The 15,068-nt window shown below is 42.1% G+C and overlaps 2 protein-coding genes across 2 annotated transcripts in view; one reads left to right on the top strand and one right to left on the bottom strand.

Moving 5' to 3' along the window:
• The window catches only part of LOC114560295 (glycine cleavage system H protein, mitochondrial), a 3,213-nt gene extending 122 nt beyond the window's left edge, over window positions 1-3,091 (top strand). Inside the window, exons 1-5 of the mRNA XM_028585584.1 lie at window positions 1-67; window positions 285-367; window positions 473-536; window positions 1,446-1,577; window positions 2,504-3,091. The exon at window positions 1-67 is cut by the window's left edge and continues 122 nt beyond it. Of these exons, the coding sequence (XP_028441385.1) occupies window positions 1-67; window positions 285-367; window positions 473-536; window positions 1,446-1,577; window positions 2,504-2,601 (444 nt within the window). The 3' untranslated portion in view covers window positions 2,602-3,091. The remainder of the gene's footprint in view (window positions 68-284; window positions 368-472; window positions 537-1,445; window positions 1,578-2,503) is intronic.
• A 35-nt stretch (window positions 3,092-3,126) lies between these two features.
• Window positions 3,127-9,688, bottom strand: si:ch1073-390k14.1 (deoxyribodipyrimidine photo-lyase). The gene is made up of 9 exons (XM_028584569.1): window positions 9,263-9,688; window positions 7,520-8,180; window positions 7,049-7,342; window positions 6,732-6,904; window positions 6,537-6,621; window positions 6,199-6,431; window positions 5,823-6,017; window positions 4,658-4,883; window positions 3,127-4,334 (listed from the first exon to the last, which is right to left on the bottom strand). Exons 1-9 carry the CDS (start codon window positions 9,491-9,493, stop codon window positions 3,790-3,792), a joined length of 2,643 nt encoding a protein of 880 aa, XP_028440370.1. The 5' UTR covers window positions 9,494-9,688; the 3' UTR covers window positions 3,127-3,789.
• Between the last annotated feature and the right edge of the window lie 5,380 nt (window positions 9,689-15,068).

Here is a 15,068-nt window from a genome sequence, read left to right as displayed (position 1 = left end):
CCGTTGCGGCTGGCATCTACACCTTACTTTGGAAGAACACTAGCCACTTCTAGTCAATTATCAGCAGGTATTCCCTTGTGGATGTGTTTTAGTGTAGCATGTTAGCTCACCTTTTCGGTAGCTAGAGGGTCACGTTAACATTAGCTAAAGAAAAGGACACGAAAGCTCACGACGCTGCTGCATGTCTGTCTGTTTTTCTCCTGGTTGTCACCCTTTACAAAATACTTAACACTCTTCCAGTGGGAGGCCTTTTGTATTTCTGAGTCTGTTGTGTTATCTTGCAGCAATTAAATTCACAGACAAGCACGAATGGATTCGTGTAGAAGACGACGGAATTGGGACTGTCGGTATCAGCAAGTTTGCGCAAGTAAGTTCCATTGCCGTGCGCGCACTCACACAGACACGCGCAAGCACGCACTAAAAAGTAAACCATTTCCTACTACCGTTTGACCTTGCTTTCTGCCACTTGCAGGAGGCTCTGGGAGATGTAGTTTACTGTGGTCTGCCAGAGGTGGGAACACAGCTGGCTCAGCAAGGTATGAAGTTCAGGGCAGTGTGGCTCAGGCTTCAACATTACAGTACACACCTGTAAGGTACTTATATGAAGGAATGGATCTTGATCTTGTGCATCTTCTTCCATGGCGGTGTACAGACAATTCAAACTGTTCGCTCTATAGTTGGTGATACTAATAGCCTACAACAAACATTTTGTGATTTGAGATTTCTTGATGGCTACAATACAATGATGTAATACGATTTTCTGAAGGTATCTGAGCAAAACAAACAATTGTGCCAATACTTTCTTGATCAACATGCTATTGATTATCAGATTTTGTCAGTATCATCCCAGTTATTACTTTATAGATGACAGTAAGGTCGCTTGCTTTTACTGCACAGGCTTGAAAACTCAATTTCCTGTATGAAGTGCTTTTTTCTTCTGCCAGTTTAAAATCTAATCTTGTTTCAGTTTAGGGCATTAACAATGCCATACAGGATGAGTTTGGGTTATTTTGCCTGTTGGTTTAGGAGAATAAGTCTGAAAAGAATCTCAAAATTGTTTGTGTTCCATTTCATTGACCCAAGTTTTTCTAATACAACAGGCATTGCAAAGCATGGATGTAATAATAATAATAATATCCAATAATTCTGCATTTTAAAGTAAGCTACATTATACCCCCATAAACAGTTGTTGAGAAACAAGCAATTGCTCAACTATTTTTGATTCTTTCTTTCGCTATATGATTATTATTTTTTGCATTTTGTTGTAGCATGAATTTAGCTTGCAGCACCTGTTTTTGGTAGAACATGTATTTTCATCATGCCACAAAAAAATCTTCATTAATTAAGATCAACATAACTTAGCAATATCTGTGCCTTCTGTGTAGTTGCCATACTTTAGAAATTATGTAATTTGATTAACGTTTTTCTAACATCTACTGCCACAGATGAGTTTGGAGCTCTGGAAAGTGTAAAGGCTGCCAGTGAGCTCTATTCCCCTTTGACTGGAGAAGTTGTAGAGGTCAATACACTACTGGCAGACAACCCTGCTCTGGTGAACAAATCTTGCTACAAAGATGGTAAGCACACATACAAATACATAATCCAGTCCATGTAGATCAGAGATCTTCAACAGGGGGTCCGGGACACCTAGGGGGTCCTCAGAGTTGCTGCAGGGGGGCCACCAAATTATTGTTTGATAGTTTAAATATCTATATGTCAGAAAATAGCCATTAACATGAATCCAACATATTTGTAAAGATAAATCTTTTTTTTTTAATTTTATTTACATTACATTGACGATAGGCTTGCTGGCCTATAGGTAAGGAAGCCATCCACAGATACAGTTAAACTTAAGGATTCACTGTTCCACATTTTATATATATGTGTATGTATGTATGTATATATATATATATATATATATATATATATATATATATATATATATATATATATATATATATAATGTGTGTGTCAATTATTTTAATAGCTTAGAAGTGTATGCACCATAAAAGGTATATCTGAAGGCTCTAGGCCACCCTACACGTTATTGTAGGACCAGTTTAATAGGCAGCTTAACTTTATACATTATATATTGTAGCCTAAGGGGTCCCTGCTGTCTCTTTTTCAGGTCAGGGGTCCTTGTCCTAAAAACGCTGAAGACCCCTGATGTAGATCTTTCTATTATTTGAAGAAGAAATTGGAAAGGGAAAGAAGTAAAACATACATTAGGCTATTGGGAAAGCTTAAACAGGAACAAAGTTGTGGGTAGGATTATATTTGACTATATTACAGAGTCTCTGGAGTTAAGGTCATTTGTGCAGTTTGTACATTGACACCAATCTACAGACAGTCATTGGACTGTAGATTGGTGTACCTTGTTGAAGTTGAACCATCTTTATTCTATACCTAAAAATGTGGCTTGTGCTAAATTGGCTTAAGTATGCAAAAACACTTATGTGTTCCTCAATTTATACCGTAACCTGATTTTACCTTTTCAATATAGGCTGGCTGATGAAGATGACCATTGGCAACCCTAAGGAGCTTGATGCTCTAATGGACGAAGCAGCCTATGAGAGATACATCCGCTCCATTGAGGACTAACCCAACACCTCCTAATAAGTGCTATGCTCCCTCTCTCCTTTTTTAAAACACAACTGGCAGGGAGATCCACAAGTCGTGCCTGTGTCAGCTACAACTCTATGCTTAGCATCCACCAGTGGAGCTCAGGAGCTTCAGATTGCTGACCTGCCAGTGTTGTAGAGCTGTGAACATTAGGAATCCTTTATCTACTGTTAAAGACTGACTCTAGGGGACCTGTCAATCTGGACTGACTAAACATCCAATGTTGAGTTGTTGCAGCCTCAAATCCCCAAACAGAAGAGACTGAGACACGGTCACTAGAACAGTTTCCACACATTTCAGTCAACAAAAAATGAATGAATGAATTTCTGTTGTAGGACATTGTTAGACTTAAAAAGCACTTTGGTCTTTATGGTATTAATAATAATGTTGGTCTACACTGCATGTATGACAGCTAAACTATAAACATGGGACCGGTAAAATAGATAATAAACATTTCCATTTCCAGACATTGCGTTTTCTATCTCATTTTTTATTTCCCAAAGTTTAGACTTTATATTATAAAGTAGGCAGTATTTTTATTTTTAGTTTTTTTAAATGTCTGCATGTCATGTAGTTTTACTCAATTTGTATTTGTCACATGAAATCGTATGAGGTACAATTCCAGTAAAATGTAATCCCATCAGCTCCTTCAACTTGTGCAGGGCTCACCACAATGCAAAATCTGGCTGCCAGGTCAGTACACAGAAAAACAGCCACCCAGTTGAATGCTGCCAGCAATCATGTGACTTAACAAGATATTTGCTATAACACAGGTATTGAACAGGTAATATGCTTGACACTTAGTCAGAGCATCACATAATATAAATGTTATTTGTATATTTTATATATATACACACACACACACCTGATATCAAACTAGTTACACTCTGTTTACATATTCATTTAACTCTGGAGTGGGTGGATTCAAAGGTCTAGACCCAGGCAATGGTATACAGTAATACCCGAGATTATACTGCATACTTGATGTAAAGCATTTTGCAACTCTGGCAAACTTGTCACAAGACAAACGCAGGTTTCTCACTCTATCCACAGCGTCAATCTTTCCCTAAAAGACTATTGTTTTGTAACATTTTGTACGTGTGCATTTTACAACTAGAAACAGTCTAGTCACTTACAACCTGTAAACCTTCAGTCTTGATCTCTGTTTCACCTGAGTGAGGAGACCGCCCCACCAGGTACTATAGAAAACCTGTCCTTGGATGTTGGAGTTCGTCTGGCCCTGCCCTGAGGTGCAGGAGGCTGAGGGAGTCCCTCGATTCTGCGATAATCCCTCTCCAGCCTCTCCTTTCTCTGAACTCCCTCGTACATCACACTTGCAGTAAAGTCTCTCTCATTAAGGAAAGCAATGGTGTCATCCCTCTTTCGGCTCACGTATCCTTTTAGAACAGCATTGTAGGGATTTGAGGGGGCATCTGCATCTGGATCTTTTATCTGGTGTTTGAACTCCATGCGGGTGATAACAGGCAATAGGAACTGCTTCCCTTCTGTCACCACACCGCCATCCCTGTGTGATAAGCCTAGAGCCTCAGAGACTAGGCGTGGAGGCAGAGGCACCAAGTCACACCCTGTGCACTTGTCCACATACCGTCCATACTCTTTCCGCACCAGAGCTACATCTTGCAGGGAACGACTCCTCCGCTCCTCCAGGTCTGTAACTATTCGCTCAGGATATGTCTGACCGAACACCACACCTAAGCAGTGAGGATAGCAGGGAAAGGAGACAGCATGTTAAGGTATGGAATTGTACAATATCTCAAAAGTGAGTACACCCCTCACATTTTAGTAAATATTTCATATCTTTTAATGGGACAACACTGAAGAAATGACATTTTGCTACAATGTAAAGTATTAAGTTTACAGCTTGTATAACAGTGTAAATGTGCAGTCCCCTCAAAATAACAACATACAGCCATTAATATATCGTAGGTTTCAAAACAAAAGAGTTTTATTTTTAGAATAAAACTTTTTTTCAAAAAGAAATTTGTTTTTGGACTGAAGATGATAACTTTCTCACCAGCACGTCGAAGCATGGACGCAGGACATTTCCAGGGTTTGTGAATAAGCTCATCAGGTAGCTCTGCAAGTTCAGGACACCATTTCCTAACATAGCTGCCGTAGGGGTCACAGGTCATTGCTGCATCAACGGGGTGCATGACAAAGTTCCAGTGATCCAGACCACACATGCCCCCATTCTGCCACATCATAGCATCTATGGCAACATCTGCATCCACTAGGGTGTCCTAAACACATGTAAATGTTGGATACAGTAAGTAGTACTCAGTGTTGGGAGTAACGCGTTACTGTAATTCCACTACTTTTAGCAGTAACAAGCATGTAACTAAAAAAAGTGTTTAATCAAGTAACACAATTACAATTTCTGAAATTTAAATGAGTTCGTTACTCTCTTTTGTGAAAAATTAACGCTTGCAGGCAAGACCAATATGCCTACATTAACTGCTTCTGATCTAACGACGCAGGACCTTATGGTGGCGCAATGATACACCAATCGAACAATGGGCATTAAACCCCAGCATGGCCGATGGTGTGGATAGAATGAGCTTTCTCTCCTTAAAGTATGGACATTGTAAAATGATAACAAAGAAAGCATTTTTTTGATGATAAATTTATCATTTAGTCTTCTTTACTCTGAACTCCCGTTGCAAGTAACAAGTGAGCGGTGACACACATGTTTTAGGCGCTACCGTATATATCCCAGTATATGCGCAGGCGCATTCTAACTAACGTATATGACAGACATACTTTTCGCTCGTCGAAATTAAAGACAAAAATGTAGTGGTGAGTTGTCAATTATGTGCAGGTGTAAATAACCTATCCACATCTAAGAGTAGCATTTCAAATCTTATGAAGCAACACGCTTTGACAAAGCTAGTAGCGAAAGAGCCCAGCCCTACGGATGCTGAAGGCGCCACTCCATGCAAACAACCAAAGCTAGATTTTACACGGACTGCAGTGCAGCCGATAAGCCAGGCAGAGCTGAATAAAATGATTGCTAGATCTGCTGTAGACCAATCACTTTCATTTCATTGGGCCTAATGTGGTAAAAAAAAATGTATTTCTACTGCTTGATTTGAAGGCCTGTTGCTGGTAATACTGAATATACTGTGTGTTGCTGCTATATGATATCTATGTGAGTGTATGTGTGTGCATGCGCATCTCACCTGGAACCAGCGATAGCCTTCTTGCCAGGGCAGATAGAGATATGCTATAAGAAAAGACGCCACCACATGTCTCATGTAGTTGTTCATCCAGCCTGTCAGCCACAGCTGCCTCATGGCTGCGTCCACCAGTGGGTAGCCTGTTCGCCCTTGCTGCCAGGCCTTCAGGTGGCCAAGATCACTGCTCCACCGCAGAGCCTGCAAATAACATTGGATGAATCACGCTTTGTAATAAACAGTTTTTTCATAGTGTGATGTAAGCTTTTCATTACTGAGGAAGAAAGAGAAGGCTCGTTCAACTTTACATACTTCGTTCTTACGTTAATAATAATGTATATGTATGTATTAATGTGTTATCAAGATGTCTGCCAATTTCTACCTTGTATGGAGGTCTGAGGGATTCCCAGGGGAGGTCAGGAAACAATGTCAGCTGCCAGTAAGCCAAATCTCTCCACGCCAGTTTGCGTTGGAACTTTGGGGGTCGACATCGTGCCTCTTTGGCATCCCACAATAGCCAGCGTGGGCTGAGCTGGCCAAAGTGAAGGTAGGGAGACAGACAGCTGGTATTTGGGACATCCGCCCTGCCTGACTCTTTTTCATATCTATACACACCTAGAACACATGGAAGAATCATAAGATACTGTTAGATCAATGCCATACTTCCTAACATTCCTCCAAACAGCGTATGATTAAAAATGTGCACGCAATGTGTCTCACCATCATTGAGAAAAGCCTCTAGCCGGGCACATGCTCCTTCCTCACTGAAATCCCATGATTTACGGATGTTAGCCGCCCAGTCAATCTGAATACCAAAATGAACACAAGAAAATATGGAGGACTTCGTGATGTAATCTTAATTGTATTTTGGGCTTTTTTTTGTCCTTACAGGGCTGCTCTGCTGGGGTTACTGACCGTCGTGCCATCCTTCCTGCGGGGCATGCGTGCCAGGCCTAGCGTGCCCAAAGAGACACCCTGAGGCCACTGAGCAGGTGTGGGGAGAGATCTGGGAGGGTCCAGGGGAAACCCTAACGCAGACCCTGGATTCTGTCTACAGCAGCTCATGAAGTGAGACACTGAACCTATTCCTAAATCAGGAGAAGAAAAACACAGGAGTTCACCATAAAATTAACTCATTGCCAATCAGCTTTTATTAGTATACCTATTTTAAGCTTTGATATTTATCGCAAGCATTCAAGCTCAGTGCACCAATTCATTTTGTTGTGACTAACCTCTGAGTCCAACACCCTCCGTGCTGACAGAGTAAGGGTCTCTGAGACAGTACGAGTGGATCATCCTGCATTCAACACCATGTTTCTGAAGGGCTGACACCACCACATCATCCCTGTCCTTCAGCCAGGGCTCATAGAGGGCGGTAGCCAAGACCGTTCTCGCCCCTGTCTCCTTTACTAGCGCCTTAAGGGTACGCAGAGAACATCCATTTGCCTTGAGGAAGACAAGATGGCTGCCAATGCTCTCCAGAGATGAGGAGAAACAAGACAATGCTTGATGAAGCCAGTATTTACCTGTTAAAAAAGAAAAGATGTGTTTTGATAACAGTCAGGAGACTTGCAAATAAGTAGTCATAAGCTTTAGTTCTGTATGAAAAGTTATTGGCAAGTACAGCCACCACAAAGCGCAGTGATGCTGCATTGTGCTTTGACAAAGACTGCCAATAATTACTAATTTCTCTGTCAACTTACAAGCTCCCCCCATAGCCACTGTGATCCCAGGTCCCTCCTCCTCATCAGGGCTCCAGATGAAGAGAGGGATGACAGGTGCACCAATCTCCAATGAGCCAATGAGAGCAGGGTTGTCCCCAAGTCGCAAGTCCCTCCTGAACCACAGCAGTACCGGTGGCGGTGCTGATGGAGAACAGGGCAAACCTACGACCTGCTGGCCAGCACCTTTACGCCGCTGTCGCCTCTTCTTAGAGCGCTTTAGTTTCTCTGTTTGATTCAAATCTCCCTCATCCGTCATTTGGTCACCTTCTTCAACCATGTCTTGCTTGGAAAGTAAGCCAGACAGTCTGGAGACAAAAACAGTCTGACTTGTCCCTAGTGTCTCACTTTTATATTCGTCAACATATGTGCTTTTCTGAGGCTCAGTTTCTTGGGTTGTCTGTGGTGGGCCCGCCTTGACCCAGGCTCCAGTTTGTGGTGAGTTGGTGTTTTCTACATCTGCTAGCTGGGCGTGGCTGCTTCCCTGAGGCTGAGATACAGAATTCAGTTGAACAGAGCATCTCTGATTCGGTCTGTCTCCAGGTTGCTGTAGTCGGGACTCTTGGCTGGGAATTGACAGCTGGTGATCTTTCATTTCCAGTAGAGAGAGAGACAATGCTAGTTCCAGTTCATCATCTTCAGTCTACAATTTAATTATGACAATCCATTATTATTACCGTTAAAATAACAGGGTAGAGATGACAACTTTCATGTATGATATGTTTATACTTATTTAAACCAATTAGACCTCTTCTCAGGACTGTGTGGGTGTGTACAGACAGTGTTTGGTGGACATCTCTCTGACTCCCCTGTTAGCTTTGTTCCACCTATAAGCGCAGTACAACTTACACCTTTGCCATTTTTATTAGTACTAGGTTTAGTACTAATAATAACAACATCCTAATATTTGTTATTTAATTTATTTATTTATTTATTGTTTGTTTGTTTTACTAAAACACTTTTGACAAAAAAATAAGTATTTGACAAATAATTGTTATCAGAACTCTGGTCAGTGCGTGTAATATATATATATATATATATATATATATATATATATATATATATATATATATATATATATATATATATATATTCAAGACCACAAAGTTTCTAGTCAGCTTAAAAAATCTGCCTAAAAGTAAAGTCAGAGTTAGTTATATCTAGCTGTGTGTGTACACACTTACTTGGCCATTAAGCTGATTGTGATTAGTTATTAGTTGTAGATATGTATTTGGACCGAGACAGCCCGAACTGTTCCCAGAACAGGAGCTGACACAAGCTACCTTTACCTGACAAAGCTAAAGAGCACGGAGCCAAGAAGTAACTGGAGAAGACATTATTCAGCAAGCCAAGAGTCAGCTATTTTTTCTCAGGAGCTGGCTAAAATGCCAATTAAAGTACTTAAATTCGCCCATGTTTCTCTATTTCTGCTCATGTCAACGTACGCTAAGTTAACGTGACTGTCGTTAAGTAGCTAGCTAGTTAACGTTATCCTAGGTGTTTGCTGTTAACACGTTAACCATGACAACTTTGGCTTATTTGGAGTCTTTTCGCCTCTCGTACTGGTCAATGATCGCTAAATACAGAGTAAATGGGCTAGCTAGGTAAGTAAGACACAACAGACCCAACTTTAAATTAACGTTAGACAAACGAGTTACTTCATCAGTAACTTAGAACCAAGTTTATAATTATACTTAGTTAGCTATTTAACAAACACGCACTGACCTTAGAGAAATATCCCATGTAGATGGACGTGAGGATGGAGTGCAGGGATCTGTTGGCCGTGGATAGGGGCTGGATGAGGGATAGGAACTGTGAGTGGGTCTCCTGGTGCCCCAACGCGGACACACACATCGCAAAAAAACCCTCAGGATTCTCTCGACCCACCAGCACTTCCCGTAACGTCTTTCTCACCAAGGCTTTGCTATCTTCGGCAGCAGCCACTGAAGGAGGCATCTTCAACAGTAAGGTGACGATAAATTATAGCTATAAAATGTAGCCTATGTGACGTTAAGTCTAGTATAGTTTAAACTCAAGCATTTCGCACATAAGCGCTCCGCGTCCTGAACATAACGACACCCAAGTACCGGTTACCAAACAGCTGATTTTGACTTACACAAGCCATGTGTTCGTGTTTTGTAACCTGCAAAGCTAAAGAATTGTAAAGGGTTAATATCGCCAGTAGAGGGTGTACCAATCCTATAAATATGTAGGGAGGCTAGTGAAACCCATGGCTCCCTGCCTGTTTTTTCACAGAATCTGTGTAACAGTTGGGATTCCCTGTTTACATTTCATTAATTTAATAATGTGGTAGATGGATATACGATACAGGCTACGGGAATGTCTGTTTTTGACATAGGTTTCTCTCCCTCTCTCTTTCTCTGTTTCAGCTTCTCATCTACAGTGTAATCACTCCTTTACCAAATTGTAGTCTATACTAAAATGTGTCATGACAAGGGCCCACACAAGCTAAATCCAATCAAATAGAGATCTTTGGTTCAATTTGAATTTATGTAAAAATGAAGGGGGGCATCTCTCTTAAGAAAATCATTCTATAATCTTTGCATAGCCTTCATCTTCACAGGAATGTGGTCCTTTTCAAGTGCACCCTGTGATGTGAGACTGAAAAACAAAGCCAGAAAACATTGTACCCAGCAGTGAATTTTAAATAATGGTCTGTATTCAAACTATAGAGGGGTTGCTAACTAAGTAATTGATTTTTTTAATGAGACCATGCGCTTTTGAATATACTCAGCAAGCAACAATAATGTGTGACACTTGTGGACCAAACTCTAAAATGCTTTGTAGTTGATAAGTTCCATTTTTCTTATTTTGTTAATGCTGAAAATGTTCTCAGGTATTCATCTAAAGTGTGACTCAGGGCATAATGTACAAGGACATATAGTCTCAATTATCTAGGCTTTTATCTGATAAGAAGAGAGTATGAAAGGAAGATGTGTTGAAAGCTGTGGTATGTGGCGAGAACAAGACAGAGAGAGAGAGAGAGAGAGAAAGAGATTGAGAGAGAGAGTGAATCAATAGTGTTTAGACAGAGAAGTGGAGTCTAAGTGTGTGATCAATAGAGAGCAGAGAGGAGAGATTAGCTGCTTTTCTCTCTCAAACTAACACTGACAAATTGGTGAATTGGTGTATCGGCCCTTGGGCTAAACGGATTGACCTGCTGTTTCCATGTTCCAACGTGTACTGTCAATAAAGATCTGTGTTCATTGTGGCTCTCAATGAAGAGAGTGAAGGAAGCACCAGAAAAGAGAAAGGAAGGGAAATGGGAGAAGTCTAAAGAGTTAAAAAAGCAAAGTACAGCTCAGGTGCCCAAGTATGGCTAGCCTTGATCCTCACAAAATGTCCACACCTTTGTCTTATTAACACATACGTGCACTCACATGTGCATCCTCATGCACACTGTTATAAAACCATAATAACGTCTCCACGAAAATTAATGGAAAGACAGATTAAAAACTAAGTGAGGAGAAACGGGCCACTGGTGTAGCTATTTGCAACTCATAAATCATTCTGACACACCCACGCGCATGTAGACACATGCATAGACACACACACACATACACACACACACGTACTGTAATTAACCACAGGCTATTTACTCTCTCCTGCTGTAAATTAGACATGCAGACACAGTTATTACATTAGGGGGATCTGCCATTCAGAATACTAACAGGAGGGGGGGGGCACTGGTCCACACAACCAACCACTCATACAAACATAAACACACACACACACACACACAAGAAAGAGGGTTTGGAAGACTCATAGACTGACGGGAGTGAAAATGAAGCTGCAGCACAGAGAATAGGGGCCCCCAGCTCTTTGTTCCCTGCTGCATTTCATTATCTGAAACGCCAGCCAAGACACACGACACACACACACACAACGCACCTCCCCCTTCCCTAAAGCTGTCTGCCTCCACTCCATGCACACAGCACAAAAAGAGAGGAAAATAGAGATACTGCGTCAGTGCCATTCACTGGCATCTGGACTCGGTCATGACAAGCATGTCTGCATGGTCAGCCTGAGCAGATCAGCAGATCAGAAGCTGATCTGAGTTGAACACTTCCCTTCAACCTGCGCTGGCAGAAGGAGCTTCCCCATATATTCTATTTTAAGCAGAACAATAGGAGATAAGAACTTGATTAAAGCAAGTATTGATACCCTGTCTTGGGTAGCTTGTCTCCATTTAGTTCATTTGAAGTTTTTTTTTCTTTGTCTGGCGGTCCACTTCCTTCTGTTTGTGTGTGTGTCCTCTGGTTCCCCCTACCTCCCTCACCCCTCTCTGCCCCTCGGTTTTCCCACGGTGATCGATAGCTCATTACAGTCATTGACTGCGGCTCATCAGCACCTGTTAAGGTCTGGAGAAAAAGAGAGAAGGTGCATAAGCGTCTGAGAGTGTGTGTTGTGATGCATGCCTTTTGATAAATAAAGAAGATTGGTCTGGAATGAGTCAGAGGTGAAGTTTGACATTTGAATGGTTATTTTCTGATTCACATTAATAGCTGCGGGTGTGTAGTTTGTCGCTGCTTTATGGTCTGTGGTCTTGGAGAACATCTTATTATGCAACTCACGTGGGTACCATGGTTTGTTGCTATGGTGATTGCCAAGGGAGCCAGAGTATTATAGGTGTTTATCCTAGACAGGAGCAAGGCTACCTACCGTCTATCAGGACATGCTTCAATTTACCACACAGTTTGGACCACACATTGAGATCAACACAGTCACAAAGGGACAAAGAGAAGACGCAGCATAAAACACAGTCTAGTGTCGATGTGATTTAGTGGGTAGATTATTCAGTATTCATATTCCTGGAAGAAAGACCTTGTTCAAACACTCAGTTGTTGGTTTAATGCGTCACTGCAGGGTTTGTAGAGGACAGTCTGTGAACAGAAAGAAGCAAACAGAGAAAAACAGAGAGACTCTGAAAGAATATAAGAAACTACAAACCATGGTTAAAGGCAAGGAGATGTAGGAGGTGTAAAAAAACACAAAATAAAAGAGACAATTGTAAGACCTCAAGAAGTCCCCAATGGACTCATTCACAGGATGTGGTCTAAGAAAAGAGGAAAATTGTAGTAAGAGTGTGACATTTTTAAGGAAAGGGGATATAAATAGAGTGAATACAATGGAGGACTGAAAGGAGAACAAGTCTCTTAGCCCATGCATAAATTACACACATCATTTACATATTCATTATGTTTTGTGTACTAATGAGAGTATTTGCTTAATAGCTCCACCACCACTGGCAGCTTTTGTTTGACCCAAGAGATTTTAAAGAGTAGAGAAAAAACAAGGGAGCAAGGGTCATCTTAGTAAAGTGGGTGAGGTCAATGGTACACAATCGATTTTAGTGATAATCGGATCAATCGTATTGCTGTATAGTGCGTGTTTGAACAAGCACAACCTGTACAAGGCTCTTAGAGATGTGAAATGAAGCACACGTGGTGGGGGTTGGTAAAAGTTAATTAAAACAACACAAGCTTTATCCAAACTCAGGGCTCTCTTTGTCTTTCTCCTCTTGTCTCAGTGGAATAAGTAACTGCTGCTGTAATTACCTACAGGGCAGTCACTCAGAGCATTCCTTCAGGTGCCAAAAAAGTCTCCCAATTGACAACAAAGACAGACGATTTGCGGCACACATTTAAGAAATGAAAAGTTGTATATGCGTTAATTTACAAATGTGTAAATATACAAACACAGCATTTTATACACACAGAGAGGGTAAATGATTCAGAAAGTCGATGAATGAAATGAGGGAAAGAGAGAGGGATGGAAATGTAGAGACAGGGGGAAGGGCAACGGAGGGATGAGCTACAAATGAGAGGGATGGCGGTGGCAGGTTGGCACAGTGCCATCCAGTCAGGACTTGAGCGGGGGCGGGCATGGGCATGGGCGAAGGGGCGAGGAGAATAAGAATGGAAGAGGAAGAGAAACAGACCTCCATACTGCTACCATGGTGCCACCTTGGCACAGGCACAATGCGGCGACACGAACAGCAGAGCGGGCAGAGAAAAGGAAGATATCCGATGACAGCAGAGCATAGAAGTGAGGAAGATGCCAGCAGACACAGGATGACTCAGATGTAGATGGATGAAGGGAAGCATAGAAGTATGTTGAGGAGAGAAATGGATGGTACTATGAAACTTTAAGGTGTAACTCGTTGATGACCGTTGATCATACGAAGAAAAATATCAGCGAAAAATCCTGCATTTCATTCATTTTTCAAATTTTCTTTCTCTCCATGCCAGCCATTGCGTGCCAGCCAGCGGGCACCATGCCAGCCTGCAGTCGTGGCACACCCGAAGCGATCAAAGCTGTCGGCGGAGAACTGTCTTAGTCAAAGACAAGGGGACTCACCTCCTGAGGATTTGCTGCTAATCGCCGTTTGTTTGCTTGGACAAACCCAAGAAGAGGTGCCCAGGCAACGGTTGCCAGCGATTCTGTGATGGCATCTTTTCAGGGGCGGCAAGGGCACGGGGAGAAAGATGGCATGTGCCAAGCCAACATAACACACATTTGCAAACAGAAACCTCCATACGGTAAGCAGAACATTTCGGATGCCTTAAATGTTTTGGCGATGGCATCCCCTCAAGGGAGAGACCAGAAACAGAGATGGCACCATGCCAAACGCAAACAGGGAGGCATTTACGGGCGCCAGCAGAAGCTGTAGAAAAGCGTAGTAAATGCGGACACAAAATAGTAGCAGAAGGTCTGAACCAAAGCCAAATGCAAGTATGGTAGGAGTATGGACTAACACCATTTCCTCAATGCCAACCCTGCTCAGTGCCAACTGCTGCACTGAAAGGAAGCCGCTGCCCATTACAAAGAGCTACAAGGGATCATACCATTCCATTATGAAGAGGAAGAGTCTGTGTAAGAAGAGGAATAATGAGCAAAATGAATAAAGTATATAGAAGAAGAAAAAATGGGGAATTTTGTGCTTTACGAAGAACATGAGGAGTGGGTGGACAAGGATGATGAAGAGCCTCTTTCCTGCACATGCACACCTGGGACATTCTTAAAGGGATATCCCCTCAGACTGCTGTGTGTGTTAAAGGGAGGGATGTGTTGGCATCAACTCCAGGGTGTCAAGCTGTGTTTCTCTATTGCCAGTCAGGGAGGGGGCTGCAGTCGTCAAGGGCGGGCAACTGTCTGGGCATCTCATCTGCAGCTAATTAACAGCCACACACTAATTCTAACAGCCGATCATAATTAGCGATTTAATCGCTCGTCAATGCTTTACTCCCCCCTTAAATTGTGCCTCCTATTTGGACACGTGCGGATAAGCTAAGGAACGCTGGATCCCCCCTCCCCTCCTCCTCTTCGTCCTTCTTTCCTTCATCCTTGGCTCCAGACTCCAGTGGGATCTTAATTAAGCCTGGGCTTCATTATGCAAATGGAGTACAATAAACGACAGCAGAGGTGGAGCTGGATCCAGACTGAAACGGAACAGTGGGAGGGGAGCACTGGAAGTGGAAAATGAAAAGAGATGTGGAAGGTTACCAAA

Source organism: Perca flavescens, chromosome 8 (assembly GCF_004354835.1).
Source record: "Perca flavescens isolate YP-PL-M2 chromosome 8, PFLA_1.0, whole genome shotgun sequence".
In the NCBI taxonomy this organism is placed as follows: domain Eukaryota; kingdom Metazoa; phylum Chordata; class Actinopteri; order Perciformes; family Percidae; genus Perca; species Perca flavescens.
Note: the sequence above shows the minus strand (reverse complement) of the source record. Positions and strands in the feature narration are given on the sequence as shown.

Bases quoted from the DNA above. Each gene is read 5' to 3' on its own strand.
- si:ch1073-390k14.1 (XM_028584569.1), bottom strand. From the start codon at position 9,493: ATGCCTCCTTCAGTGGCTGCTGCCGAAGATAGCAAAGCCTTGGTGAGA. The intron at 8,181-9,262 runs GTCAGTGCGTGT...ATTAAATTGTAG, and splicing joins ACATGGGATATTTCTCTAAG to ACTGAAGATGATGAACTGGA. The intron at 6,622-6,731 runs GTCAGTAACCCC...TTTGGTATTCAG, and splicing joins GCAGGAAGGATGGCACGACG to ATTGACTGGGCGGCTAACAT.